This window comes from Chelmon rostratus, chromosome 14 (genome assembly GCF_017976325.1).
Source record: "Chelmon rostratus isolate fCheRos1 chromosome 14, fCheRos1.pri, whole genome shotgun sequence".
Classification (NCBI taxonomy): domain Eukaryota; kingdom Metazoa; phylum Chordata; class Actinopteri; order Chaetodontiformes; family Chaetodontidae; genus Chelmon; species Chelmon rostratus.
Genome location: NC_055671.1, coordinates 13,645,226 through 13,671,887, shown reverse-complemented (window position 1 = coordinate 13,671,887; position 26,662 = coordinate 13,645,226). Strand labels below are relative to the sequence as shown.

Sequence of the window (26,662 nt, the reverse complement as noted above, 5' to 3'; positions counted from 1 at the left end):
TGTAAACACTTCATCAAATCCTCAAAAGTGACATGCTTCAAAACAGAATGTCTGCAATCTGCTCGGAACAGAAGAAAGCAGTCAAATAAAGATTATATTTTTCAGTTTATTTTGGATCTATATTTTAATTTCTTTAACATCATTCAGTCAAACTAACATGACATCTAAAGGTAGCAATTAAAAACAACAAATTTGTTCAAAATAACTAGTTTATTCTCTGAAGAAGTGATAAAAGATGAATAATGTGTTGCTTTAAATGGTTGATAGGCTGTGTCCATGTTGTTTATCTCTTGTCTGCCGTGCTCTACCTTATATAATCATGAACTGTCTCCGTCAAAGGTACCATTATCCTCATCAGAACGATGAGAATCACAATCCTGGCTTTTGCATAGAAAAACATTGACAGAATTGTAGTTGCACGAGCTTGACACATCTTGAGATACCGTATTCCAGTATAAAGTGTGCAAAGTGCAGAAACAGACAGAGTAAGGCAGAAAGTCGGGTCTAAAACAGAACATATCTATTGCTCTTGAGATCAGGATGGAGAGCATTAAGCAGTGTGGAGATGAACTAGCAGGAGAAGAGGTAGAGAGAGGTTGATGAAGGAGAGAGGGTGGTGTATGACGGTCACTTTAAAAGAAGGGAAGGTGTCAGATGAGGGACAGGGGGACAGAAGAGGTTAAAATCAGTTACAGGAAATAATTACTTTCCAATTATCTGTGGGGATGAGATAAGATGAAATGACTTTATCCAAAAATCTAAGTCCTTGCGATGCTCACACAGAGCTCCCTTAACCTTTGCTGCAGCTCCACTGCTACTATAACAGCATTTAAAACACTTACACCAAAGGCCTCCCTGAGTCTCCACAGATCAAATTTGATCATCCGTTTAGTAGTAGCTGGAAAAGTTAGACTCTTTGCAAAACATAAATCCTCACTTGAAGCTCACACTGATTGTCAGTCTCTCTGCCTTCAGTCCAACTTTACTTGGCCTGTACTTATATTCTTGTATTGTCACATCTTACGCTTCTTCTCTGGATGACCTTGACAAACATCCATGAGCTACTGAGTCACTGCAGGGTAAACTCTCTCTGTCCTTGTCCTCCGATTCGATTTTTCCACCTTCGTCCGAGCTGTTATTAGTGTTCAGGACCTCGCCATTTTCATCCAGGGCCTCATTTACTGCAGCGTCTTCCTCTGTTTCTGTCTCCAGGAGTCCTTCCTCATCCTTTCCTGTTGCCTTGTGCTCTTTGTCCTGCCCCTCTGTGTCCGAGCCCACAGACTCCACCACTTCCTCTGACAGAGAATACATCTTTCTAGAAATCTCTCCAGCATCTAACGTGTCTTCACAGCCACCCCGGTGGCGTTTCTGGAACAAGCCAAACTCAGTGATATCTCTGGGGAAACTTCTCCTCTGGCTTGACTTTTCGCCGGCGCTCTCATCGGGGACTGGAGACAAGAGTCCGTTAGGTAGCCCGTTGGAGGCTTCGGGCGGCCTGGGTGAAGCCGTAGAACTGCCCTGCTTGAGGATGGATGTGATGATCTTGAATCGGTTGAGTTTGCTTTTCACCTGGCTGCTCTGAGGGCAGGGAGAAACCTCGAGCGAGGGGTTGGAGTAAACGAGACTGGAGTCCGCTGAGCTACCACTGGCCTTCGCCCCCTGTAGAGCGGGCTTCCCCGTCTTCACCATGCCCATCACCTCGTAACGAAAACTGGAGATGTCTTGTTTCAGCTCCTGGGAGAATAAAGCAAAGAGTGAGCTCCCAAGGTAAATTAACAAACGCTTTTCATTTAATTATCAATCGCAGCTGTTGGTATCAGCAGAGCACTCTGCAGAGTATCGATTCAGTTAAAATCTGTCAATACTGAGCGGATAAAGTGTAATTAAAAAATAATGGTACTTTCTTTTTCTCACAAAGCATGCAAGAATATTTCATTTTATTATATTAACATTATATTAATATTTATTAATTAATTAAGATATTTTAGCTCAGCGTTTGCTCTCTACCAGTTCCTGAGACCAGTGGTCTCTTAGCTGCTGAATTTTTTACTATGTTCTCCAGCTAGTTGCTAACTATTGTTTGGTGCTGTGCAGGTAGGGTACACCAGGTTGTTTTTGAATCTTTTTTCAACTGGAAACAGCTGCCTGCTGAATCCGAAGACATACGAGAGCTGTGAGAGCACAAAACAGCAAAAGATGTGGGCCAGAAAACAAAGTCTGATGACATTTCTCTGTCAGTTTGCAGCTATGAGCTACCCCTGCTGAATGCATGTAGTCATGTGATCTATTGTTAGTACAGAAATAATTAGTCCCTTTAAATCCTCTTCTTTGCTCTGAAGGAACTGTGCCTACCTTGAAGTTTTCTTCAGTCAGACCTTCCTCTGTCTTGGCATCTCTGATCATGGCGGCCACGTAGCGCTTCACCAAGTTTCTCAGTACCTCCTACAGCAGCGAAAAAAACAAAAGCCTTTGAACACAATAAAATCTTCTAACACTGAATGAGAGTGTCGCTTTACAACACAATGCAAAACTCAGTCAATCAGTCAGGAAAAAGACGGCAAATATATACACGCACAACAAAAGACATTTCAAGCTACATGTCCCATGACAAATACTACAATAACCACCTGCAGATATGGACAAATAAAAAATCCTCTGCAGAGAATGGTGATGAACATCCCACTGAGTGTAATTGTCTGGCCCATTACATGAGACATCGAAAAAGCATTCAGCTGATGGATTGAAAAGGGAAGTGCAGAAAGGCAGTCAAAGAGCAGAATGTATGCTCTGTCACTCACTAACACACGCACACACACAAGCAGAGGACAGCTAATCAATTCAAGCTCGCTTTTAAAGAGACGACATTTACCTGATACTGATGGTTTATCCTCAGATTCTCTGCCGCTCGCCTCTGCACAGGCATCAGATGCCAGAGAGGTTGAGTTACAGATAGAGTGGGAGATAAGAGAAAAGGCATATTTAGTTTTTCTTCACACTGTCAGAAATGTGTATTCAACTTCGCTGTCTGCGGTTTTCAATTCATGAGCCTCATGAGTGTTGCAGCAGAAAACAGCTCTAAAAGGCTCTAAAATGAGATTTCTATCATCCTAAAAAAAAGGATTCTAATCTTTAGGTAAACAAGCAATCTTTGTTTTAAGCATTATAAATCTTGTTTTCTCAGTTAATTGATTAATAATCTTGTTTATAAATTGTCAGTAAAGAGTGAAAAATGCATCTTTATGCAGCCATCGGTAAAAAGATGGAGAAGATATGCAGCTTAGTACTATGTGTTGAAGAAAATGAGCAAATCCTAACATTTGACATAGAAGCAATTTAAAGCTTTAACAGTGACTGAATCTGATTCATTTTCCTTCCAATCGACTAATTCTTTCAGCTCTATTAAGCTTACAAATGACTGGCCGCACAATTACGAGCAAATTATGGTTGAAGTTTAAAGCAAATCATTTGTGTCTGACTGGCAAAATAATAGCATTCAAATTGGATTATGGATATGCTGTGTAACATTGTAGAACTAAAGCCTTCCTAGCCTACTGCTTCTGAGTTCACTCCTCAAACAAGCCAGACCCTCTTCTTCCTATCTCTGGGAAAATTATAGACAGGTGTGTTTACGTGTTTGAAACTTACTCCGAGAGTCCCAAAAGTTTCAGGCCGCTTGGAGTTTGTCCTCTTGCACACTTGCCTCTTGATCCAGCGCACGAGGTACCAGAATGACTTGGGGCTGGGGATGATGTTGAACGGGGCCGGCAGAGTGGCCCCTTCTTCGAAGTAACTCATCCACAGCTTCGTCCTGGCGAACTTCCACTCAATGTCCGCGTGATCCTGAAACCAAAATTACGGCACATGAAAAGTGCCGCCGGCACAGGAATCATCTGTGTATCTGCTGTGTGTTTGATCTGCGCTTACAGCAATGTGCTGGTAGGAGTTGTTCATCATGGCTATGAGCATGTTGAGGAGCACCACCAGTGAGATGATGTTGTAGGTGCCGAACATGGTGGCGCCGACAAACTCGGTGAACTGATGGTCTGCGTCCACGTTGGTCACATACAGGCTGATCAGGCCAAAGATTGACCAGAAGAGAGACTGCAGGGTCTCAAACAACCTGCAACATTTGAACATTTTATCAATTAAATGATTTCCCATAAGGGTGGAGGAAGGGTGGGCTCATGAAATTCAGCTAAATCAATCTTTTTCACACATTTTGCAATCAGCATCATACACACACTCTTTATTTCTTTGACACTCAATTTCCCGACATCCCACATTTACGCCACACATGCAAGGAAGTTTACATTTACATTCATGTGAACTCACGTGGAGAAAGCGTTGTTCTGCTCCACGCAGCGGATGCCTTTGCATTTGTCCTTCTCATCTGAAGCCTTGGTCTCGTAGTAGAAGTACAGCTGATTTAACCCGTTAGCAAAGGCCAGCAGGACCTGGAGAAAGAGACAAGAGGGTGTGCAAAGTGGATGCAATTATTATTTATTACGTTTCTTTGTCATATTTATTGGACCCTACTTTATGCTAATGTATGCATGTATATTTCCGCCTGTGTGCAAACATGTGTACCAGACAGTAGATGAAAAGGAACTTCAGGATGTCCAGCAGCATCCTCCCCAGAGAGATCTGCAGAGGCCCCAGGTGAGAGTTGGCGGTGAACAGCGAGATGAGGCGCAGGGAGCTGAAAATGTTCGCGATGGCAAACACCGCCTCAGCTACTAGTGTCGGATGCCACATCTCCCACTGGTTCCTGGGTTTACTACCGCTGTACTGAACAGGACAAAGGATGGTGGACAGACAGAGTGAGAACACAGGAAGGTTGCGCTACACATAGTGTCTATTCTACTGCGTTTCACAGGTAATTGGTTACCTTAGTGTAGGCTACAATCTTGAGGGAGATGGTGGCCAGGTACAGAGAGTTCATGACAAAGTCCATCAGGTTCCACCAGTCATGGACATAGTCTTGGAAACCGCCATCCCACATTTGTTTGATCTCTGCCCAAATGAATCCTAGAAATAGAAAGACTGACTGATCATCTGTTCAATAAACATCCTTATACCATGGACACAGAAAGCACTTGTTTCTGATTGGCTGGCAGGTGTACACTAAAATAGCATTAAGTTATTTCAGGCAACCAGAGTCATGCAAATAAATCTCTGGTTCATGTTCTGCAGAGACAACTTGAGATGAGTGGGAGTTGGAGCACTTTTAGCTTGGATGGGCATGAAACTCCCCTGACTGAATTACCGCTACAAAAGATCAGAAGTTGCATTAGATCATATCTGGCTATTCTATTAGCAGGACTAAGAGTCTGAAGCTCTGTGACACTTTGCTGCTTTGGGCTACATGCTAACATCAGCATGCCAACATGCTCACAGAGACAATGTTAACATGCTGATATCAAGCAGGTATAATGTTTACCAGGGTCGCCATCTTATTTTAACATGTCTGCAGGTCGACTTTAGTGGCATTCAATTCCATGGCACTCCACGCATTAGACACATTTCACTCAAAACCAAATCACCCAAGTCATTAAGATTCATCATGTGGAAAACATGGATGTCTGTAGTAATGATCATTTTTATTATGACTGATTGATTGTTTGTTGTGTAACATGTAAAAATGCTCATCAGAATTTCCCAGAGCACCAAGCATCCAATCAACAGTCCAAAGCCCAAAGACTCTTCATTTACATAAATCCTCACATTTAGGAAGCTGGAACCAGCAGCTGTTTGACTTTTTTCCTTTAAAAATTACTGAAACAATTAGTTATTTATCAAATTAGTTGCCAATTGATTAATCGACTAACTGCAGCTCTAATTTCAGCTTGGGCCAAAATGGAGGACCAACTGACCAGTTGATGACAGGCTAATACTGTATAATATCACAATCACTAAACATTGTGATGTAAGGTCTCAGTTGCTACTTTAGCGAGTTTCAAGTCTTCTACAGGACAGCATTATGTTCTTTTGTAAAAAGCAGGTAATGCTTTAGGGCCAGTTCCCCAGTTCCACCCTACTGTCTATGGAATCAGATTTGTGCCACATCTTTCTCTAGCACTTTGTAAACACATTCTTTGTTGGAATACATTCAGCAACTTTAAATCAAATCAATTTTGAATATCAATATTGAAAGTTTTCTGAATTCTCTGATCTGAGGCTCTGACTGGTGTCTTCTCCATAACGACGCTAGCTGAGGCCAGTGTGTAGTAGCTGGACCCATCTAATATGACCAAACTGATGGAAAAGATGTGATGTTTCAGGAATAAAGTTGGGTAAACTGAGGACACATAAACTTTAAATAACAGGTGATGAGTCACACATCTTCTCTTCTTATTGCCTATGTCAAGTGGTCGTGGTGGTTATTTTCGGGCCACCCACGTACCACCATCCTCGCCTACAAACGCCCTCAGTTCTCAACCCTTTTACTCACCCAGCACCCAGGGCAGGATCATCCACTCCACAGTGGTTGGTGCGGGGCCCTGCCTGTCCTGCTCTGTGGTGACAATGTGCTGGGAGGCGAGCAGCAGCAGGAATAGAAAGGTCAGGTAGGACGCCGTGTGGCAGATGAACTTGATGAAGGGCTTGCGGATGAAGAGGCCGTAGCGACTCTTAGGAGCGATGAGGTAGCAGAGGGCAAACAGCGGGTAGAGGAAGCCGATGAAGACGCAGGTGAAGAACTTCCCTGCCCAGTGGCGGCGTCTCCAGCCGGGGAACTCATCATACCACCGGGACGCCAAGAGCTGCTGGCAGTTTGGCTGAGCTACAAACTTACAGAAAGAAGAAAAGTGAGCGTTATACTTTCCATCTGTTTGATCTACAGAGGTAAAAATGACTCAAAGGAAATCCACTAATCTCTGGAATGATTGTAGCAGAGACGCCTGCTGGGAGACAGCATCCTCAGCCTGAGGCTATTTAGTGGTTTTACACAGAACATGATGCTCTAGTGACCACATGCCAGAATTAGCACCTGCAGCAAGTTCCAGTTTAGAGCACACACACGTAGGAGTAGGATGTGTTGGCTGTGGCAGAATTTAGAGGCTAATCATCGACACACATGGATGCTTCAGAAGGAAACCAGCTAATGGCTGTCTTGACACAGAAATTAAAGGGAGCCTCGAACAGGCTGTGAGGTCAGTCAAAAGGGACATATATGCTGCCAAGCTGACAAGAAAATCCTGTTGTAAGATTACTTCTTGCTGATTTTCCACAGATAAAAACACAGTACTCCTTCTTGAGATGTCTGAATATGATTGGAACTTCATCTAAAACAGATGACATTTTATCTCTCGTACCCACGACAGGAAAATACCTGGAACATAAACGAACATGTGGCAGGTATTTTGTTCCCTTTTGTGCTGTTTGGCTCGCTGCTGTGGCCGTTGTGTGACTGCAAAAGTGATATAGTGAGGGAAATTTTGACTAAGTTAAGTTCATTCTCTTTCTGGTAACTGAGTGCAGGTTTATGATCAGCAAGACCAAAATATTGATGCATCAAAACTGCAGCTGCAGCCAAATGGACTGAAGCATCAGCGGCATCTGGTGATAATCCAGAGGTATCTGTGATACATTTTGCTTTAAAAACATATGAGAGCTCAAACTGTGTTGTATAAATGAGTCAAGCAGCTAAGGCACATGGAAATACACATGTACAGGCACACTAAATGCTGTGAAATGTCACACTGAGCCTCTGTGTCAGAGTCAAAGTGTAGACCGGCACCGTTAGGTACCAATTCACCAACTCTGCAGCCTCGTTACCATGGGAACCAGAGATCCCTACTGCGTCAGGGTCTTGAGTGGAATGGCTCATATTTCCACACTTCAACCACAGTATTGCCACAAAACTTGAGAGGAAATGCAGAGGGGGAATAAAGGAGAGGAGAGACACGCAGCTTCAACTCTTTGTATCACCAACATATCAACATATTCTCACGCTGACAGAATAAAGAGCAAAGGAAAAGCGAAAAAATCCCCTCTGCTGATTTTCTATTTTCATATGACTCCTTTGAGAATGAACCTTATTAGAGACAAAACAGCTAACCTCATTAAGTTGAAACCAAAAGTCTGAAGCAGACCCGTGGGTGCAGGCTAAGTCTCGTAATGAAGTACTTTAGCCCAGAAAATAAAAAAATAAAAAACGAGCAATTGTTTTAAATTCTGCCGCAGCAGCACTGCTCTGTCTATTTAAAGGATGCTTTGATCATTTTCTACCAACTGTTTTGTCACAGGTATGTGGACACTTGGAGTGAGTGGTCCATTCGTAAATCAAAGAGTTCATTTTTAGCTTGCATCTTTCACTGCTTGTCAGAACATTATTCCAAACTAATGCCTGTAAACAAGAGGTACCTGAGCTGCCTGATGTCTTGCCTTAATCAGCACGATATATTAAACACAGACAGTGATGCTAATGAGGTCAGAAATTAAGCTAATTAACGTTATAAATAGGAAATGGATCCATGCTAGTATTTGTCTTAGCACGAGAGCCGCAATAAAAAATGTGATAACACTCCAAAACTTCATCAGATTATCTACTTAATGAGGGAAATCTTAATAATAATAAGATTAAGTGATCTTAATTAATTGGTTTTCGCTGAGCTATTTTGTCCACACTTGCATTTTAGAGGAAGACAGAATAGTTTAGCGAGCAAATGCAGAAAACTCGACCACTTTTAAGTGAGTAAAATCTTTCCATGAAGCAGAATCATTTTTTAGATCCAGTAGTTCAGGGGAATAAACGGCTAAGCAATTATAGTACCTCCTCATATGTTCTCCTCCTGTACATTGGCCTCAATGGCAATAGAAACTGAGACAGGATAATGTGCTTTGTTCATTATTCATGCTGCTGTAGTGTTTTGAATGCCAATCAGGAATCCCCTTGGCTTTTACCTCCATTCATTATAAACAGCTGAATAGGAAAGCTCCTATTCCTCCTATACCTTTTTCCTGGGGGAAAAAAGTCCAAACATGTCAAACACCTCTGCTATTTCACCCCCCCTCCATCTGTCACAATCACATCCACAACTCAGCTATAGCTGAGTGTCACATTTGTCTCAGGTGGCTTGTCCTCGCAGCTCAAACAGGACCCCTCCTGGCCTCAAGTCCGGTTGGGAAGGAGTCCCTCAACAACCTCCCCCGCCTCTCTCCACTGTCAACTGTCCAAAAGTGTCAGGGAAGTGCTTATCAGTGTGCGAGAGTACAAGAGAGGCTGCTTTCTAGCTCTGTGAAGACATGCTACCCTGAAGCTTTACCAACATAAAAGCTCTGCTGAAAGTCTTCTCCACTTTCACAGACACACACTGACAGGCATGCAACTTTCAGCTGGTTTTGTTTTAGCTGCTTTTTGCTCAAGGAAGAGTTGAAATACAGGTGGATGTGAAGTCCCTAGATTTTTAAGACCATAGACTGATGATTTTAAAAACTTTTTAAAGGAAGGATAAGGCTAGCGCTACATAGTGTGTAGTCCCACGCTGAAACACTCAGACAGGGAAAGGGTATCAGTTTCTGTGTAAAGAGTGTGTAAAGCATCAGTTCAATGAGTTTTCCTCATTATATGCTGCAAGTTAATCAGAATCAACCTGCAAAGCTGAAGTCTCCGAGCTTACTGAAACGTGTCCACGGTGTGAACTTCCAGGTCACGAACAGGATTTCAGAATGAAGGCACACAGGGATCATCGCACTGTCTCTCACCTTTAATGCATCTGAACTGGTCTCACACTTATAAAAACGGGGTCTTCGTGGACTTCACTTGACTCCAGCAGGAATTGTGAAGACAGTCATCTCTTGCAGTGACTGCTAAAACAGCTGAAAGCTGGTGGTCTGTCACTGCTCTGGCTCCAAAATACAACGGGCAAATGCAAAAACCTCTATGAACTCTTAAAAGTAGACAAGCTGATCCCCTTCAATCAATCTCTTTTAAGTGTGAACATAGGTCCTTTATTTGAATTCATGCCATTTCTCATGTTGTTGTGTTGTTTTTTAATTTACTGTCATTTTTAGATGTACTGTATTTTATATACGCTGTTATCAGGGCATCACTGTGAAAGAGAGCTTGCTATCAACGGCCTTCGCTGTTTTAAATAAAGACTAATATAATGCATATTCCTGCTGGCTAGCTAGATTCCTGTTCAAACTCCATTTAATGGAGACATTCGAAATATCTTGAAACACTGAATTGCAGTTTTTGTAAGATATCTCAAGGGGGCAACGTCAAACTACAGCGTGTAACATTTATATGTTCCCCTTGGCGCCTTTGAGAATTTAAAATATTAAAGACAGCCGTTATCGCTCAAGCTGCGAATCTTCAACGTTCTCACCTATATTTTTGCCAGTATATCAGCCAAATGAGAGTAATCCAGTGCTGAAACCCTCGGGGAGGTGGAGGGGATAATCGGCACTTTAATGCGTATGTGTTACTGATCATATTTATCTGATTTGGCTTCCCGCTGTATCAAAGAGCAGGCTGCTCTGTCAGCGCAGCTCTTTAGACTGGAGGCCTGTGGAGATTTCTCTTCAGACCGTTATAAATTGCCTTTCCAAACCCTGGGAGCACCGTAGCAGCAAAGCCGAAAGACACACACACAGAGGATAAATACAAAAACCGTAAACGGGAAATTGTAAACACTACGCGCATAAGAGGGTTAAGAGGAGAACTAACCTTGGGTTTGTTCAGTAGAGGGTCAAAAACAAGCTTCTCATGACTCATCAACAGCCTGTACTATTAAAAAAAAATCACACATTCAGGCTCAGTGTCGTGCCAATTATAAGAGCTTGAGTGTTTGCAAACTCGCTGAAAAAGACGAGTGGTGATCACACCACTGACAAAACGGCCTGAACATAGTAACCGCGCTCTGCAAGAGCAAATCAAATGAGCCGCCTGCAGTCCAGCTGAGTGTCCACTTAACCCTCGATGCCATGCAGGGGGCAAAACCCTGTCTGGCTTAAAGATCATCTGTCACAAGCAATCACTATAAATACCTATGTGTATGTGTGTGTCTGTGTGTGTGTGTGCATTTCCTCTGTACAGATGCCATCTTCCCTTCTCAGGAGACTGCAGCAGAATTTGCTGTTATATTGCCACTTCTACAGTGAGCTCAATGATTTCCATTGCAAATTGCCATTTGAGTCTACAGTCAATATCTTTAATGCTGCGCACTTCACACATCTAACATTTCCTTCCTCCTAATCAATGAACAGTTTACTCAAGCATATCTGAAAAAATCCCACAAAATGCAACACCTTATGGTACAGTGCTGGCACCGTATCTGCTGTTTACTTTAATTTAGTTTCACACAGCCACTTTTGCAAGACTGCTACATTCTCTCCACATGCGACAAAGGTATAAAACAGATAAAGAGCCGCATCACTACATATTCCGCATAAAAAAAAAAAATCAGTCTGAAATTGAGAACGACTCAAGTGTCAAAAATATCTCCCGACTCAGGAAGGTTATTGTTTCCAACAGAAATCAAACACTTCAAACTCCACTGGAAATGTGGTGAGATACAGCAGGTTAAAATTGCTTTTGCTGTACTCTTTAATAATTTCCCGCAACATACTGTACACACACACACACACACACACACACACACCACCACCACCACAGAATCAGCATTTCCAGTGGAGTAACTTCACCTTGAAATGACTACTAACCACTCTACATAGCTGGGACATTTATCACATGAAAAGGGCAGCTCGGTGGATTGTTAACCACATCATGAGGCGACGCCCTCCATCAAAGCCCCCCCGTGATCGAAGGGTGTTATTGATAGGATGCAGGAGAAGGGCACATTGGGACATCTCCTGGATAATTAAAACACATCTGGGGAGTGGAGATGCGTGGAGGAACAGTCAGCAGGAGGGGATGTTTGTTCAAAGGGTGTGCGATGACAGATTTATTGCCAACAACACAGAGGTAGGGTAAGTTGACAGGGGTCTGTCCATCATCATGTCCACCTGTGCACTTGCACTGCTCCCAATTCTCCTCTTGTGTCTCGACATGCTCATCTGCCAGCCGGCGTCTCAATGCGCAACTGGATGGATGACAGAGGAAACAGCAGCTTCATAAATCCAGACGCCTCCAAAAGTGCATCTGCTCTGCCATCCAGGCAGAGCTCCCAGCAAAAGACAGGCTGAATGAATTATAAGTCACTCCTGGGAGTAATGTGTCTGCTTCCTCATCATTTCACTTCACCTTAATATTCAGTGGAACAGTTCTGCTGTGTAATATCTATTTAACCCCTTTCTTGTTGCCTGAGGAGTCCTTCAGTCATCCCATAACTCAGAAACGCTATCAAACCGGGCCTCCCAGAAAAACATAGCTCATGCATCAATTATATGATTTTCTACACCAGCCCATTCTTATTCACCCGCAGCACTAAGCTTTTAACATGGGTACATATCCGGCAAAAGCAAATATGCAGATGAGTTATACAAAACATACCTTGTAATACTCATGAGTTATAATTACAACATCTTTGGGCATTAAGTGAAAAAAAGGACATATATTTTAAGATGCTCTTTCTATTAGCCAAACTGTACGTACTGAGGGTTTATATAGCAGCGGCACACATTTAATGATATGCTTTATAGGAGTTAAAAGCTACTTTATAATTAGCTGTATTCCCACACTAATTGCTCCTGGCTTTACCCACGGAGAAGACATTCCTCACACAAGACTGTAAGGGGAATATTTAATATAAAGGGAATATTCCAGTGCAGTTACCAGGTTTCCCCTCATAATTCATCATTTGTGTTAATAAGGCAATTCAGGTGCTACAAAGTTGCTGAATAAATTTACTCAGCATGTGAGTAAACTGGGCCTGTGAAAGAAATTGACATTTCATTACCACCTGTCCTCCAGTGCATTAAAAACAGCTGGGCTGCACATGTTCTGCATTAAACATCACACACTGCAGCAGAGCATGTATGTTTAACTGGATACATTGCATGTAGATATCACAGCGAGTCGTTGTTTTCTTTTCACTGAGATAATGGCTGACTTGCTGCTCTTTTGTGTGATCTGCAAGTTATTTTTAGCAAGTAAACATCCTAAATCTATATCTACGGATACAATCTTAATATGGAATCAAGTATTACCTTGCAGCTGCAGTGCTTTGGTAATGCGATTCAAGCTTTGGTATTTGTCATCTGTGTGAGCTGCCAAACCGAAAACAGATAAAATCCCATCCAAACCAGCGTCTGGCACGACCGAAATAAGAACCTGATGCTACTCTAACATCATTAAACCAGTTCAGAACGGCTGGCAGTGACACCTGTGGGAAGATGTTGGCTTGGTGCAGCAAAAAAAGCTCCAGGCTTGGCAGTCTTCCCCCGTCAGTCTTTATATATCATGCTTACCTCTTTCTGGTGGTACTTGATAGCTAGTTTGAGTCTGGCCAGGTCGTTGTTGCCGTCCTCGTCCAATAAATTGGTGTCGTCTCTGTAGTTGAGGATCATCTCCAGCTCTCTGGAGCTTCTTGTCTGGTCCAGGAGGTCCTTGGCAAATTGTTTACACTGCTGAGACAGCTCCTCGTACTCTGATTTGAATTCGTTCTCCACCTTAAAATGAGTGCATGCAGGACACAGATACCGCTACGCATCAAGAGTCCTGGCAGCTGCATGTATTAGGGAAAATTTCAGGGCACAGGTATGTCTAAAAAACACGGTGTTTCTAAATCAAACTCTGCCTCTGGGTGTTTTGCTTCATGAAGCTTGTTTACAGATATTCACTAAATGCACCACCTCTATAAGCAATTATTGTATCACATTCGGAGGTTGTTTTATCTAACTAACTAAAATGTAATGGTGTTAAAATTTGTGTGAAATATATGTTAAACTGCATTTAGTTTGCCTCAAGTAACACCTAAAGCACAGAGACTTATGCAGTGCGATCTACAGAGCCCTCTATTTTGACTCAATGAAAACATCTGACATCTCAAATTCTTATTTGCTAATAAGCTTTACTAAACAATTTAAATAATGAACTTTTGGTTTATAATATTTTATCTGGAAATATCGTGTTCATTCATGCAGGCAAGGACCCAGTTTTCATCTCAGCTGATCCTGGTGTATTCTTCGTTCTTTGAAGAATAATTCACCAAGACCAAGTTGCATGAACGCTTGGCTAATAGATGGAGATGCCACTGAGTGTCACATGATGGTGTCAAGAGAGGGCACATCGGGGTTAATTAACGCAATATTTCATTTCCTTGAGATCAAATCCTATGCTTCAGCCGTCTCTCTCATCCTCACCTTGCTGAGCTCCTGCAGCTCCCAGCTGAGCCTGAACGCGGTGAGGAAGGGGTCCTCGCTGGAGAGCGCAATTAGGGAGGGACTCGACAGCGCTTTGTAGATGTTGAGGCGTGAGCGCGAGTGCCGCAGACTGTCCACGTCTGAGCTAGACACACACTCCACACAGTTGCAGCGCACCTGCAACATCAAACGGAGCACAGAGGCGTTTAATGATGTTTCCCCATGTTTAGTAATGGATCATGTTTTTGGTTTACTGTAGCAATGCAAGTACTTCATCCATCATGCTGACTGAGTAGTCATGGCTGGGTATGTAAATGAGACACTGAAGGCCCAGTAAATAAGTTTTTCACTATATAAATGATGTGCATTTGAAGATTTTCACTCACAGTTAAAAAATAAGCATTTAGTTTGTTTCTCAACTGATCACAATCTCAAAAAACACATGCAAGCAAACATTACTCATGTAAACAAACCTTTAACAGCATCACAAACATTCAGATTTAGTTTTTGGCTGTTATTTGACTATAAATAATATAAATACAATCCTCTGTCAAATACTTTACATTTGACGTGGTGTATCCTCGATATCAAATGTCAAGACTGCATGTGAATCCGGCTGCACACGAGACTTTTGTTTGTTCCTTGAACAGTTGTTGACTTTTGGATAGACAGGGTTTCACGCCGATAATCAACAGAATGCAAATGCGATTTATACCACAAACACGTAGGGTTTACCCACCTCATGTGGCTGCGGCATAGACACGCCTTTCTGCACCAGAAGCTTGATAATTTCATAGTTGTTGGTGTGTGCAGCCAGGATGATGGGAGTGATGTCAGGGGTGAAGTCAGAGAACTGCTTGTCCAATAAGATAGGGGGAACCTTTCAGGGGAGAGGAGGGAATAAATACTTTAATCACACATATAATTAAAGGAACTCACTGAGCAGTGCATTCGGCCTTGGCCTGATGTGATCTGTTTTTTTTTTTTTGTCCTTCTGTCAGGTTTTACTGACGCTGACGTACTCGGTCAAACATGCTCTCAGGCTCTGTGTTTAACCAAAGCGCAGAAAACACCTGAAAGACCTCGTGTTCGCCCCAGAGTGCAGTTCAAAGGCCTTTATAATGGAAGTAAGCAGGATCAATAAACAGTCGTCAGAGCTTCCAGCTCTGATATTATACCCTTGGTCAAAGTCGCAACCAAAATGCCATCCATGTCAAGGCCGCTCTAAAGGATATAGGCCTCAGCGTTCACACATTTCTGAGGGAATCATTATGCTGAGAAAGAAACTCATTCCACCTATCCCTCTTATCAGCCACTCCAGCTAAGCCCTTTTGCTATTCCCATGTCATTCAGCGGGAATACACGGCTGCAGGCTGCAGAGGAGCTGCCTGGCCCTTTTCGCTCATAATTGAAGGCCTATTATCTGATTCTGCGGTGAGGGAGAATGGGAGGAGGGAGAAAAAGATAGTGAGAGAATGGCTGGAGGATAAACAGGCGATAGGCAAGGACCTATTTAGCTAACCTGATGCAGACAGAGGACAGCTGGGAATAAGGGGCTCTAGATGTAGTGAGGGTTTTACAAAGAATAATGTTAAAGACTAGCAGCTTGAAAGAGCAGGGCTTCTCTATACTGTAGCCACACAACCAGGAAAGCTGAGGAAAAAGGATTTGAGAAGTCTGACGGCTACTTAGCAAGTTGTAAAATCTTAATTTACGCCCCTAGTGTCTGCAAACCAAATGAGTTCCTTCAGTCATCTTGTCAATTTCAGCAAATAAGCTAATCCAACAAATCAATCTATGGATTTAAGCATGTGATGTAAATGTAGCGTAACCACCCCAAATGATGAACTGGACTCAGAGGGCAGTTTGCTACACTGCTATGCTAGGCTATTTACATTTAGCAGGACTTGTCCATACGTTGTTTTTACCTCCTTCATTGGATTGATGTACAGTTCCTGTGGGATATCAAATTAACAAGAAGTTGAAATAGTAATAAATAGATTTTCAAATACAGGAGAAACAGGCAGGAAAAGTACGAAGTGAGTTAGCTTTAACTAGCTGTGGCTATCTCACCAGCTAAGAGTGCAATGACTGCTTTGTGATTTTTACGTGTATGTATTTTTTTTAAATGCACAATTTTACACCATAATATTTTTTTATCGCAAAATCTTTGATGTCAAATAGCAAGATTGGGATTTTAATTGAATTTTGAGAATAGTTACTGTGCCTTGGCTTTGCAGGGCAGCACATAATAACTCACAATTTAAACCTAAATCCCAGGAAGTAAAATTGATTGTATTGTTGTATTTCAAGGAACAGACAGATACGGACAAAACTGACAACATGCTGATATTGATCTCTCAGAGCCGACCGGGTGTTCTCATCTGATAGTAGAAATAATCCGTTCACAGCAGAAGGCTTTTGGATGGCAGCTTTCTACATGAGAAGACATAGAACATGGCGACAAGCCAGAAAGTTTGACAAGGAACACGTGAGAATGACACAGCCTGTGAGTGCTATTATATGAGCATAACTAACTGGATGTACGGCACTGTTTCCAGACCAACTTCCCTATAAAAAGACTTCAATGTATTTATAGGGAAATATTCCACCAAAACATCTGGTTCTGTACTCTCCTCATAACACGAATAAGTCGAGCATCTCAGTGAGCTCTGCTGTTCTTAAATACAGCAGAGCTTTAAGCTAATGTTAGCATCGGCATGCTAACATACTCAAAATGACAATAGTAACATGCTTACCATCTTAGTTTTGTGTGCCGGCATGCTGACATTTGCTAATTAGCACTAAACACAAAGTACATCTGAAGCTGATGGAAATGGCATTGCTTTTACAATTTGCTCATAAACTAAATGACCATTTTAGCATTCTGGTGATGGTGCTGCATAAAAACCTGTTTAATTATCAATGCTTGGGATGACATGAATTAATTTCTTAGCAATCCATCCCCCCAGTGATTGAAAGATACCATTAAAAACCACAAATGTGAACCTCATGGTTGTGCTAGAAGGAAAGTCAGGGTGCCACTTAATTGATAAAGATTCATCCTCAGGCAGCCATGAATGTGTGTACAATCCATCTGGTCGATGTTGTGAGGTTTCACTTAAAGCTGATAAGTCAAGGGATGACCACAGTCATTAAGATTCATCCTCTGGATACCATGAATGTTTGACAAAATATCGCAATCGTTATTAGCGATAAAAATAAAAGCAGTGGACTGGCTGACACTGCTTGGTTGGTGTATGATATGGTTTGGCAAGAATATCTTACAAAGCTAGATGCCTAATGCCTAAAAGACGTAAAACAATAGATGTGAAGTCTCATTTAAGGCCAGATCTGAGATGTGCTACACTGTAGGTTGTTTTTTTTATAAATGTTTCACAGAGTAGTCTATTGTGAGTAGAAACAGAAATAGTATCAGTGAAACTCTGCGTCTCTCTCTGTCCTCTCTGGGGAACAAAATGTGAAGACTTGTTATCCAGTGAATTGGTCCATTTTCTCAAGAATATTTCATCATCCATACTGCACTGAAAAGTAATTTCATCATATGGAGGCTAATTACTGGTGTAGTTTACTCTCCGAGCAGTCACAATGCAGCAGCAACTCCAAAGGGTGGCACAGAGCCATGTCTTAGAGTCGTCATATTTCGCAGAGGAGGGCGATCTAATAAACTATATACTCCATTCTCCACGTGGGAGGAGGAGGGACATCAAATAATCTACATCAAACAGCCTTGGCCTGAGCCCAAGCACAGTGCAGGAGGAGTGCAGGCTGGTAGATGTGAAGTTATGATAATAGTGGAGAAAAGAAACAAAATCATAGCCCACTAGTCCCTGCGATGCATATGTGTTACTCGTATTAGAATGAGGCAGCCACCGTCAGGATATTGATTAAAAATTCAGCACTGGCGTCAGCGTGCTTTCGCTTTTGTTTGCACTGTGCTCCTTTTTTGAGCATCCCCGCTGGCTTCCACCTGTCATCCTGCAACATCACAAACACTGTTTCCATAAAGCTGCTATAAAATGGGACACTGAGCAGTTTTATTTTTGAATGACACTGCAGAAAACAAGCTCAAGTCTTTGTGGATTCAAGCAAGCATGATTACGCTTCTCAACTTCATATCACGTTTTCCGTGTAGGCGGAAGAGGGATCCCCTTACATAACTATCTTTATGTGCATATGATTTGCAGGTTGCACAGAAACCCTGAAAAACAATCAGCAAAAATGTGGATTATGAAAAGTCTGACAGAAGAAGAGAAAACAAAACACAGAGGCGCCTGAAGGCCCTTTTAATTGAGAAACGCTGTGAGCTGCAGTGTTTGTGCCTCTGGCAGATGCATATCTGTACTCAGGGAATAATACATGAAGCTGTTTAAAAAGCTGATATCCGATGCGCTCCTGAGCAGAAAACAAATAAGCCAAAACACTTGTGAGATTATTACAAACACGTCATTCAGACAGCCTGCAAAATAGAAAGACGAATACACGCAATTCCAGAAGAGCATCAACTGAATCTCCTCATTAATAAACCTCAGAGAGGACCCTGGCAATGGATGCTCTTTTCCCAGGCAGCCTTTTAATATAATCGATGAGCTTCTGTTGGGCAAACTAAACTGCTCTGTTTTCAAAGCCTTCTCATTTGATGGGAAGAGGCACAACCTTATGGAGGCATTAAGGTAAAGGGGAAATGTGGAAACTGATAGATGTCACTGCTGAGGGGTTCAGACTGGAAATGCTGGCCTCTGTACTGTATCTCATTTCCCTCCACATCCATTAAACAAACAACCCTGAGCTATCCTGTGTGCTCTCTTTTGTTCTCTGATATATTCTTATTCTTATATCCTTTGATTGTACCTGTTTTTCCACTATTTCATTTTATTTTACCAACGCCAAATAAACAGTTTCTTACAGAACACAACAGGAACAGCAGCGACATCTCCCCTCTCTTCCTCAGAGGGTCATTAATAAAGCACATCATATCGTATCCCTTTCAATTGATTGATTAAGCCACCTGTTTCTTTGTAGTTTATGGTGCATTATTGCTGATAGGGAGAAGAGAGGAAGAAAGCATGCGAAGCATCTGTGAGTGAGTGTGTTTGTGTATGTGTGTGTGTGTGTGTGTGTGTGTGTGTTCCAGTGAGTACAGTTTCTTTTTGAGTGGAGAGCAATCAGGGCAAAAGGACACCAATCTGAAATTAATTTGTATTTGTTTTTGATTACAGTAATTACTTCTCTAAACAGGCAGTTCTCATTCAGGAGAGGATGGGACTTGTGTATGAGCAGCAATGTTGCATTTTCAACCTAATATGACGCTGGATCAATCAAAAAAAAAAAAGATCAACCCTAACTTTGGATGAAATATATATTATATTTTCTCTCCGTGAGCATACTCATTAAATATCTTCCTGTCAGAACTTTTCCTTTTGCAAAAGTCAGAAAAAGGCTTCTGAAGGCAGCTTTTTGAAGTGTCAGCTTTTGTTGCTGCCAACAATACTGGGTCAATTATTTTGGATGGTATAAAAGGCTGTAGGCAACTGCATACAGCTCATGAGCTACACGATCAGCACCAGTATTTTAGTGGCTGACACTGCCCCTGGCTGACTCTACCCCTCGTTAAGATCCAAAGTTCCTCCTGTAATTTAAAACGAGGGTGCTTTCCACTGGCGCTTTTGGCCGCGCTGAGTCCAACCGCGGCGTGTTAATTTATGTTTCAATTACCAGTTTAAATGTGGCCAGTTGTGCCCAGTCACGCCCAAGATTAACCATCGACCAACCTCCCAAGCGAGCACGGCAACGTCAGACTGGCCGAATCATCATTCAGGGACGATTCAGCAACTTGTTAAAATACAGTGTTATTACAAATAACTAAAACTGGCACAGGTCCCCTCAAAATAAAATAAAAATCTCTCCTAATATCCCCAAGTCCTGTCATCAGCTCGCTGTCTGTGCTGCGACACACTCCTATCTCATGAATAAAGCGCTCCTAATCTGAAACTCCTTCAGTTCCCATCAGTCCCCTCCTCACCTGCATGCCGCCACTTGGCTTCTTGTGATTCAGCAGCAGCTCCACAGCTCCCACCACCTCCTTGCGGATCGCGTGCAGCAGGGCATCGCCGACGTAGACGTTGAAGCTCAGCAAGAGTTCAATGATTTCCAGGTTCTCGTTCTCAATAGCAATCAGCAGGGACGTGCGGCCGAGAGGGTCGATGCAGTTGATGTTGATCTTGAAGTAGATCTCTGCCTCCTGACAAAATGAGGTAGTGAGTGAAAGTCAGGGTTTGTTTCAGGAGCTGCTCGGGGGACTTGGTTAAAAAGGAAAATACTCATTGACACAGAATGCACATTGATTTTTGAAAGGAAATGCAAACTCTTCACACCGTTCAGAACTGATAGAGTACTTGTCTACAGAATTTTCATCTGAAGCTTTCTGCAGCTCTGATGACCACAGTCTGGTAACCTACCAATATCAGCAGCAGTTAAAGGGGAATTCCTCCAAGTGTACACATCAACTCTGCTTACAGATCTAAATGAGTACCACTGCTCATGTGAAAAAAGCCTATTGTGGCTCCAGAGGGACCTGGGCAAAACTGCCTCAAGCGATCACTTGATAGTTGGTTCTCCTGCACCAATTTTGATCCCTTTTTTAAAATTGTCCATCACGAGTCCTGCAGTGTAATAGAAATGCTTAGGCAGCAACATCTTAAGCCAAAAGCCTAAAATTTGAGCTGCATAAAGGGGCTTTTAGATTGAGATTTGCTCTCTAGAAAGAAACTGATGAGTAGCTGGTTGTATCGATGTGTGACAAGGACTCTGTTTCTACTTTGTTTTGTTTTTGTTTTTATCATTTTGGGCTTTCCAGGCAATATGGGACTACCTAACAGTCTCTAGCAATGTTTTGTTTCTGCTAAAGGTCTGTCACTTGTCAAATAAAGGCCCCAGATGTAATTGCAAATGAGTGGAGGATAATCATGGCTACACATCACCCATATATAATTTCTAAATCAGTCCAATTAGATTAAGGCTTCAATATCCATCCATTCATCCATCCGTACTTTAGAGTGACTGTACGCATTCATCCATTTACCAAATTATCCATTCTTCCATGCATTTACACATACACAAACACACACACACACACACCTCCAGAGCCTGTTTGACGCTAGCATAGTCCCCCTTCTCCACGGCTCCGAGGTAGGCTTTCTCCAAGGGCGACAGCTCCGACTCGGCCCGCACAATTCTCAGCGGGATGCGGTCCCGGTACGAGGAGCTGTCAGTGCGCCGGTAGTATAGTTGTGACATCTCTCTGGGCTTCAGCTTGCCGGCACCCTGCTAACACTGCTACAGCTGCTGCCAGGCTCGGGGAGTTCACACTAGAGGAGACAGGATCAGGTGTTATAAGAGGAGGACACTTGCTGTTGTAGGTTTTGACTTTCATTAGAGAGAAAAGATGAGAAAGAGAGGAGGCGGTGGCCGAGGTGAGAGGATTATACAGGCAGAGAGGGATGAAGCAGGTAGCTCATAACATCATCTACCTATCCATGAATCACCTAATGTTACTGTAAGTCTTTATCTACAATTTCAATGCCTGCAACTGCAGAGAAAAGTCAGGAGTTTAAAGTTTAAACAGATTCTCAAACTTTATAAATTGAAAAAGTCTACTTAAACTTATGGTTTCTGCAGATAAATCCCCCAAACTGTATTTGACAAAACATTTAAGCCAATTTCATAATCACTGAAAGATAAAAAAGACATGTTGAACTCTGAGCAAAGATGCATCTCATGTCACCGTATCATTTCTTCTGTTGTCCAATCAGGTAAATCTAAACTAAACAAGAAAAACAGGGGAAGATTTGGCCGTGGTTGGTCCTGCTCAACCTGTTTCACCAAAGGAAATCATGATATGCAGCATTAGGCCTCAGGTGTTGCACCTGAAATGGATGGCAAGATGTTTAAATCTTGAGTCACTAATTGCTTTAGTTAATGTCATTAGCCATGCTTGCTAATTGATCGACAGCAGCTGACTTAGTGGTTGCCTGGTGACAGTAAAGTGACGCCTCCAGCACTCGTGGCTGTGCAGCTTCACAGAAATGAGCCTTCAGAGCGACACAGTGACACGGTACAGTGATTGTCACCTAACAAGGCAACGGTCAAGGAGCTCTAGGTTCTCTGGAATCTGGCAGCAGAGAGATCTACAAATACACACAGTGCAGTACATTACATGAGTACACAATAATGACCTCATTAAAATATATATTAATAGTTGAATATATCCACTAAAAAGACAAAAAAGTAAATGCAAACACGAGGGATTTGAAACCATAGACTGAGAGGACAAGAAAACAGTGGGTGCAGGAGATGGACAGGCTGGAGAATAAAACACAAGTGCAAGCACTAAACAAGACATAGAGGAAAAGGTTACATGTCACTAAATATATAAAAGAAAGGAGCTGAAGTAGCTAGTGCTTAAATCCCCCCAAACAACAGGACAACTCATTACTGCTCTACGTGACTCTGTTCAATGAATAATGAGCGGATTAACAGGCTCACAGAAGCCCAATTAGATTACAAGAAAAGAAAAAGTAAATCACTGATTTCTTTTAGAAATATGTGTAACTCTATGCATGTTGTGTCCAAACCACTGCAGCCGAAAATAGAATATTTAAAGGAGCAGTTCAACATTTTGAGAAGTTCGCTAATTTGCTTTCTTGCTGAGGGTTAGATGAGATGATCAATGCCTCTCATGTATGCACAGTAAATATGGAGGTAAGGCCAGCAGGACTCATGCTACTGTAGATTAGTGCAAAGATTGGACAAAGGAGGAAACAGCTTACCTGGCTCTGTCAAAAGGTGAGAAGATCTAACTACCAGCACCTCTAAATTAGTAATGTTATTAGTAATATGTTACATCTTGTTTGTTTAATTTGTACAACCTCCAACCTGCCAGCAGTCAGCCATCACTCTGGTCTGCCAGCAACCAGCCTGTATTCCTGCCTGCTAGCATCCAGCCCATTTAAGCTCCACTCAGTAAGCGTCCATTCAGCGAGATAGCACGATTGGCTAGGCAGCCCGGGCCTTCCTGTCCTGAGCCAACCTCCCAGACTGCTAACAGCCAGCCAGACTCTCACCAGTTTACCTCCTGCCAGCTCCAAAGTGGACAACCCACTGGCCAGCTAGTCTACTGCCAGCTCCAGCTCCTGAGTGTGCAAGCCACCGGCCTGTTCGCTTCAAGCCAGTTCCTGTTGCTGAGCTGGCCAGGAGTCTACCTTCTGAGGGACCTGGCTACCTATGACAAGAAAGCGATGCTCAATACAAAGTTGAGGCTCCCTGCCATCCAGCCGCCTGGTCTCTTGTCTGCTGGGCAGGCTCCAGACTGTTAGCCATCGGCCAGTTGATCTCTCTGCGAGCACAGAACCAGTAAGTTTCCTGCTGGAATCTGCCCTGGATCAACCTTTTGGCAAGAACTCCTGAAGGAAGTGTGGCTTTTGCTGACGTTGTGCCTCTCAGCTGCCCAGCTCCTCATCCTTACTGCTGCCCAGCGCCTTGGCCTCTAAGTTGCCCAGTACCATGGAGGTCCTGCTGCTCAGTGCCACAGACCCTGGGTCGCTCACTGCCAAGTGTGCTCCTGAGTTGGCCAAAAAGCCTCTTGTTCTAGACTCTGATCCTCGGTTGACTAACGCTTCTCCTAATCCTTGGCCAGCTGACTCCTCAGTTGCTCATCTGTTCCTGAGCCTGTTCCTAAATTGGAACTGGCTGACCCAAAGACTGCTCCTGAGTAACCGACGTCACTTCAGCCCTCAGGTCGGCCGACGCGACTCCTGTTCCTGGTCCCCAGTCGCCGGTCCGGATGACACCTTCTCCTGAGCTGCAGCTGTCTCCAGTTCACGCGCTGGCTGTCCACCTGGTCTGAGATACCTGATTCACCTGCTCTCAGGCCTCCAGGACATCCACCGAGATTTCTGACTCTTTTGCCTGTTTTTAACTTTGTGATTTACCACTTGTGTTCTGCCTCTTTGCCTGCATTTAGGTCCTACATTTAGTATTCCTGTTTCCATGCATGTACAGTCGTCACACATTTTAATCTGATACTAGTTTGAGCAGTGATTTTCAGAGGCAGATGACAAGCAATAATGTGACTGTCCAGGTTTTGAACTAGCAACCCCAACATTCCCACAGCCTGATGTGCTGCAGGAGCATGAATTTATGATAACTGAAATGCGAGTTATTAACACAACAGTGGAGGATATCAAAGGAGCAATATGGAATTCACGGTCTGTTGGCGTTTCTAAGCAACATTTTTTTCACATTATGTCACCTGTCATCTCCTCTTACAGCCAAGGTGCCACTTCACAGGTGTAGACATTCTCTAAATGCCCGCTTATGTCCATCCATGAGAGAAAGGAAGAGAAAGAAAGATTTGTTTCCTTTGAGAACTTGCTGGAGAGCGGCTTTGGTAGCAGGTTTTCACACCTCATTTCAGATCCTGGGCATTAGTTTGATATTGCTATGGCCCATTGTGGAACAATTTCATTTTGAAGCAAAAATGACTCTGAGCTGCACACATGGGGACCCTGCAGTCACCATCGCTGAATAACCTCAGTCTTTAGAAGGTAGAATAAAAATCAAGCAGAATGCAGTGATAGTGGATGCAGTGGATGAACAAGACTGAGTGAAAGTAGATCTTGATTTCTAAACTGATGCTAAAATTGCACTTTTGATATAATAGTATTAACATTTCACAACAAAGCCCACATCTCAGCAACAGTGTTTAACAGCTTCTAAACATAAGAGTGTATGAAGCAGGTGTTATATCAGGTGTCATCGCATACTGGGGGATGTCACCTTCGCCAGGTATACTTTGCTCTACTCTACAATGCTGCTGTGTCATTCTACAGTAATAACATCTTTTCCCATTAAAGTAACACGGCTGTTGACTGTGAACTTGGGCCAGAAATTGCCACAAAATACAGCAGCTATAAAGTCAGACTGCGCACCAAGCAGAAAGAGGATTTGTGGATGGTCTGCTCATATGCATGTGTGCTATTATTAAAAACACACACATACTCAGCCTTCTGTGCAGAGGGCTCTTTCTTGGAGTAATCACAGCTTCTTGGAGTCAATATTTAGAAACAGAGAGCCTGAGCTGTTTTGTTACACAGTGAAGCACCACTCAAGAGCAGTGGCAGGGAGTATGTTGAGCTAAATAGCTTTTATTCTAAAAGTTGTATTGATTGGACAACACTGTCTGTACAGATGAGCTTTCCTGGAGACCGTGCAGCCCGTTTCAGAGGCCTGTCCCGTGTTCACAGTGACAGTTAAACAGGCATGCATTCACTAATTAACGACAACAGGTCTGTGTAAATTGGCAGACTGAACGTACCAGAATGGCGCCTGTATGCACTCTCAGGTGATATTTTGCCATCTTTATTCGTGTTTGTGCGCGACAATTTGTCCGGGCGTAATACGGAAGAGCGTGGATAAAAATGATGATTGAGAAAATAAGAGAGGACTCTTCTTTGTACCTTCTGGGGTTCTTCGTCACCTGTAAGCCGAGGAACCCTGAAGGCGCTCAATCACACCTTTTATTTTTACAGTCTGCTCCTGTCTCGCGCGAAAAACATTTTATGGCCAAATGTGGAAATGTCATTTACACTGGAGCAAATAACTAACCTGTGGGATGTTGCGCATTGGAACTTCGCTCATGGAGATCCGTGGTCGTCCTTTGGAAAATATCCCGAGACCCCATGAGGACTAATAAAACAGATGCGTAAAGCTGTGAATCATTCGCCTCAACTTCTTGAATTTCGCATCTCCCAAACGTGAAAACTGCAGTGTGGATCTGCATGAAGACCCTGCTTGTTAATCTGTTGGTTCCTTGTGATGCCAGTCCGTCTTTTTCTTGGTTTTTAGTCTAGTCTGCATTTTCCCCTCTCATGTTTGGAGACTTGGCAGTACTCCCGCTGTATATCCAGATTCGCTCCGCTCTGATCACGACTTCCATTCGGTCTTATTTGGGGAAAAAACGCAGAGCGCTGCACACCGCATTCAGCTCACCGCGCAACAAACCCTGGAGACGAAAATAAGCAACAGCGAAGTTTCCTCGGTAGATTAAACCTGGTTTGGCGACGCGTCCATTACCCCCAAGGGTGTATTTTCGCCGATGCTCTTGCCCACTCGACTTATCCACCTGTTGGGGGTGATTGAGCAAAAAGCAGCGCCTCCAGAAATAAACGTAGAGCAGCCAGATGCCTGGCAGGCGGTCTGCGGAGCGCTGCTGCAGACTGGTCGTGCGCACTTGGAGACGCATTAAACACTGTGGCACTGCAAGAGGGGGGGAAATAATCCAAACCAGCATTGAGCCAGACATTCAGTCTCTCTT

The 26,662-nt window shown here is 43.0% G+C and overlaps 1 protein-coding gene across 1 annotated transcript; it reads right to left on the bottom strand.

Moving 5' to 3' along the window:
- Positions 1-271: 271 nt before the first annotated feature.
- trpc4a (transient receptor potential cation channel, subfamily C, member 4a) lies at positions 272-25,997 on the bottom strand. Its single transcript, XM_041951974.1, has 15 exons — positions 25,954-25,997; positions 21,427-21,656; positions 20,312-20,530; positions 15,008-15,148; positions 14,269-14,445; positions 13,375-13,575; positions 6,452-6,788; positions 4,889-5,028; positions 4,588-4,788; positions 4,333-4,454; positions 3,925-4,120; positions 3,646-3,840; positions 2,870-2,911; positions 2,353-2,442; positions 272-1,734 (listed from the first exon to the last, which is right to left on the bottom strand). Exons 2-15 carry the CDS (start codon positions 21,583-21,585, stop codon positions 1,021-1,023), a joined length of 2,934 nt encoding a protein of 977 aa, XP_041807908.1. The 5' UTR covers positions 21,586-21,656; positions 25,954-25,997; the 3' UTR covers positions 272-1,020.
- Positions 25,998-26,662: the final 665 nt, after the last annotated feature.

Excerpts from the sequence above, each read along its gene's own strand:
- trpc4a (XM_041951974.1), bottom strand. The coding sequence starts at position 21,585 with ATGTCACAACTATACTACCGGCGCACTGACAGCTCCTCGTACCGGGAC. Across the intron at positions 20,531-21,426 it reads GCGTCAAACAGGCTCTGGAG|GAGGCAGAGATCTACTTCAA; the intron begins GTGTGTGTGTGT and ends TCATTTTGTCAG. Across the intron at positions 3,841-3,924 it reads ACTCCTACCAGCACATTGCT|GATCACGCGGACATTGAGTG; the intron begins GTAAGCGCAGAT and ends TTTTGGTTTCAG.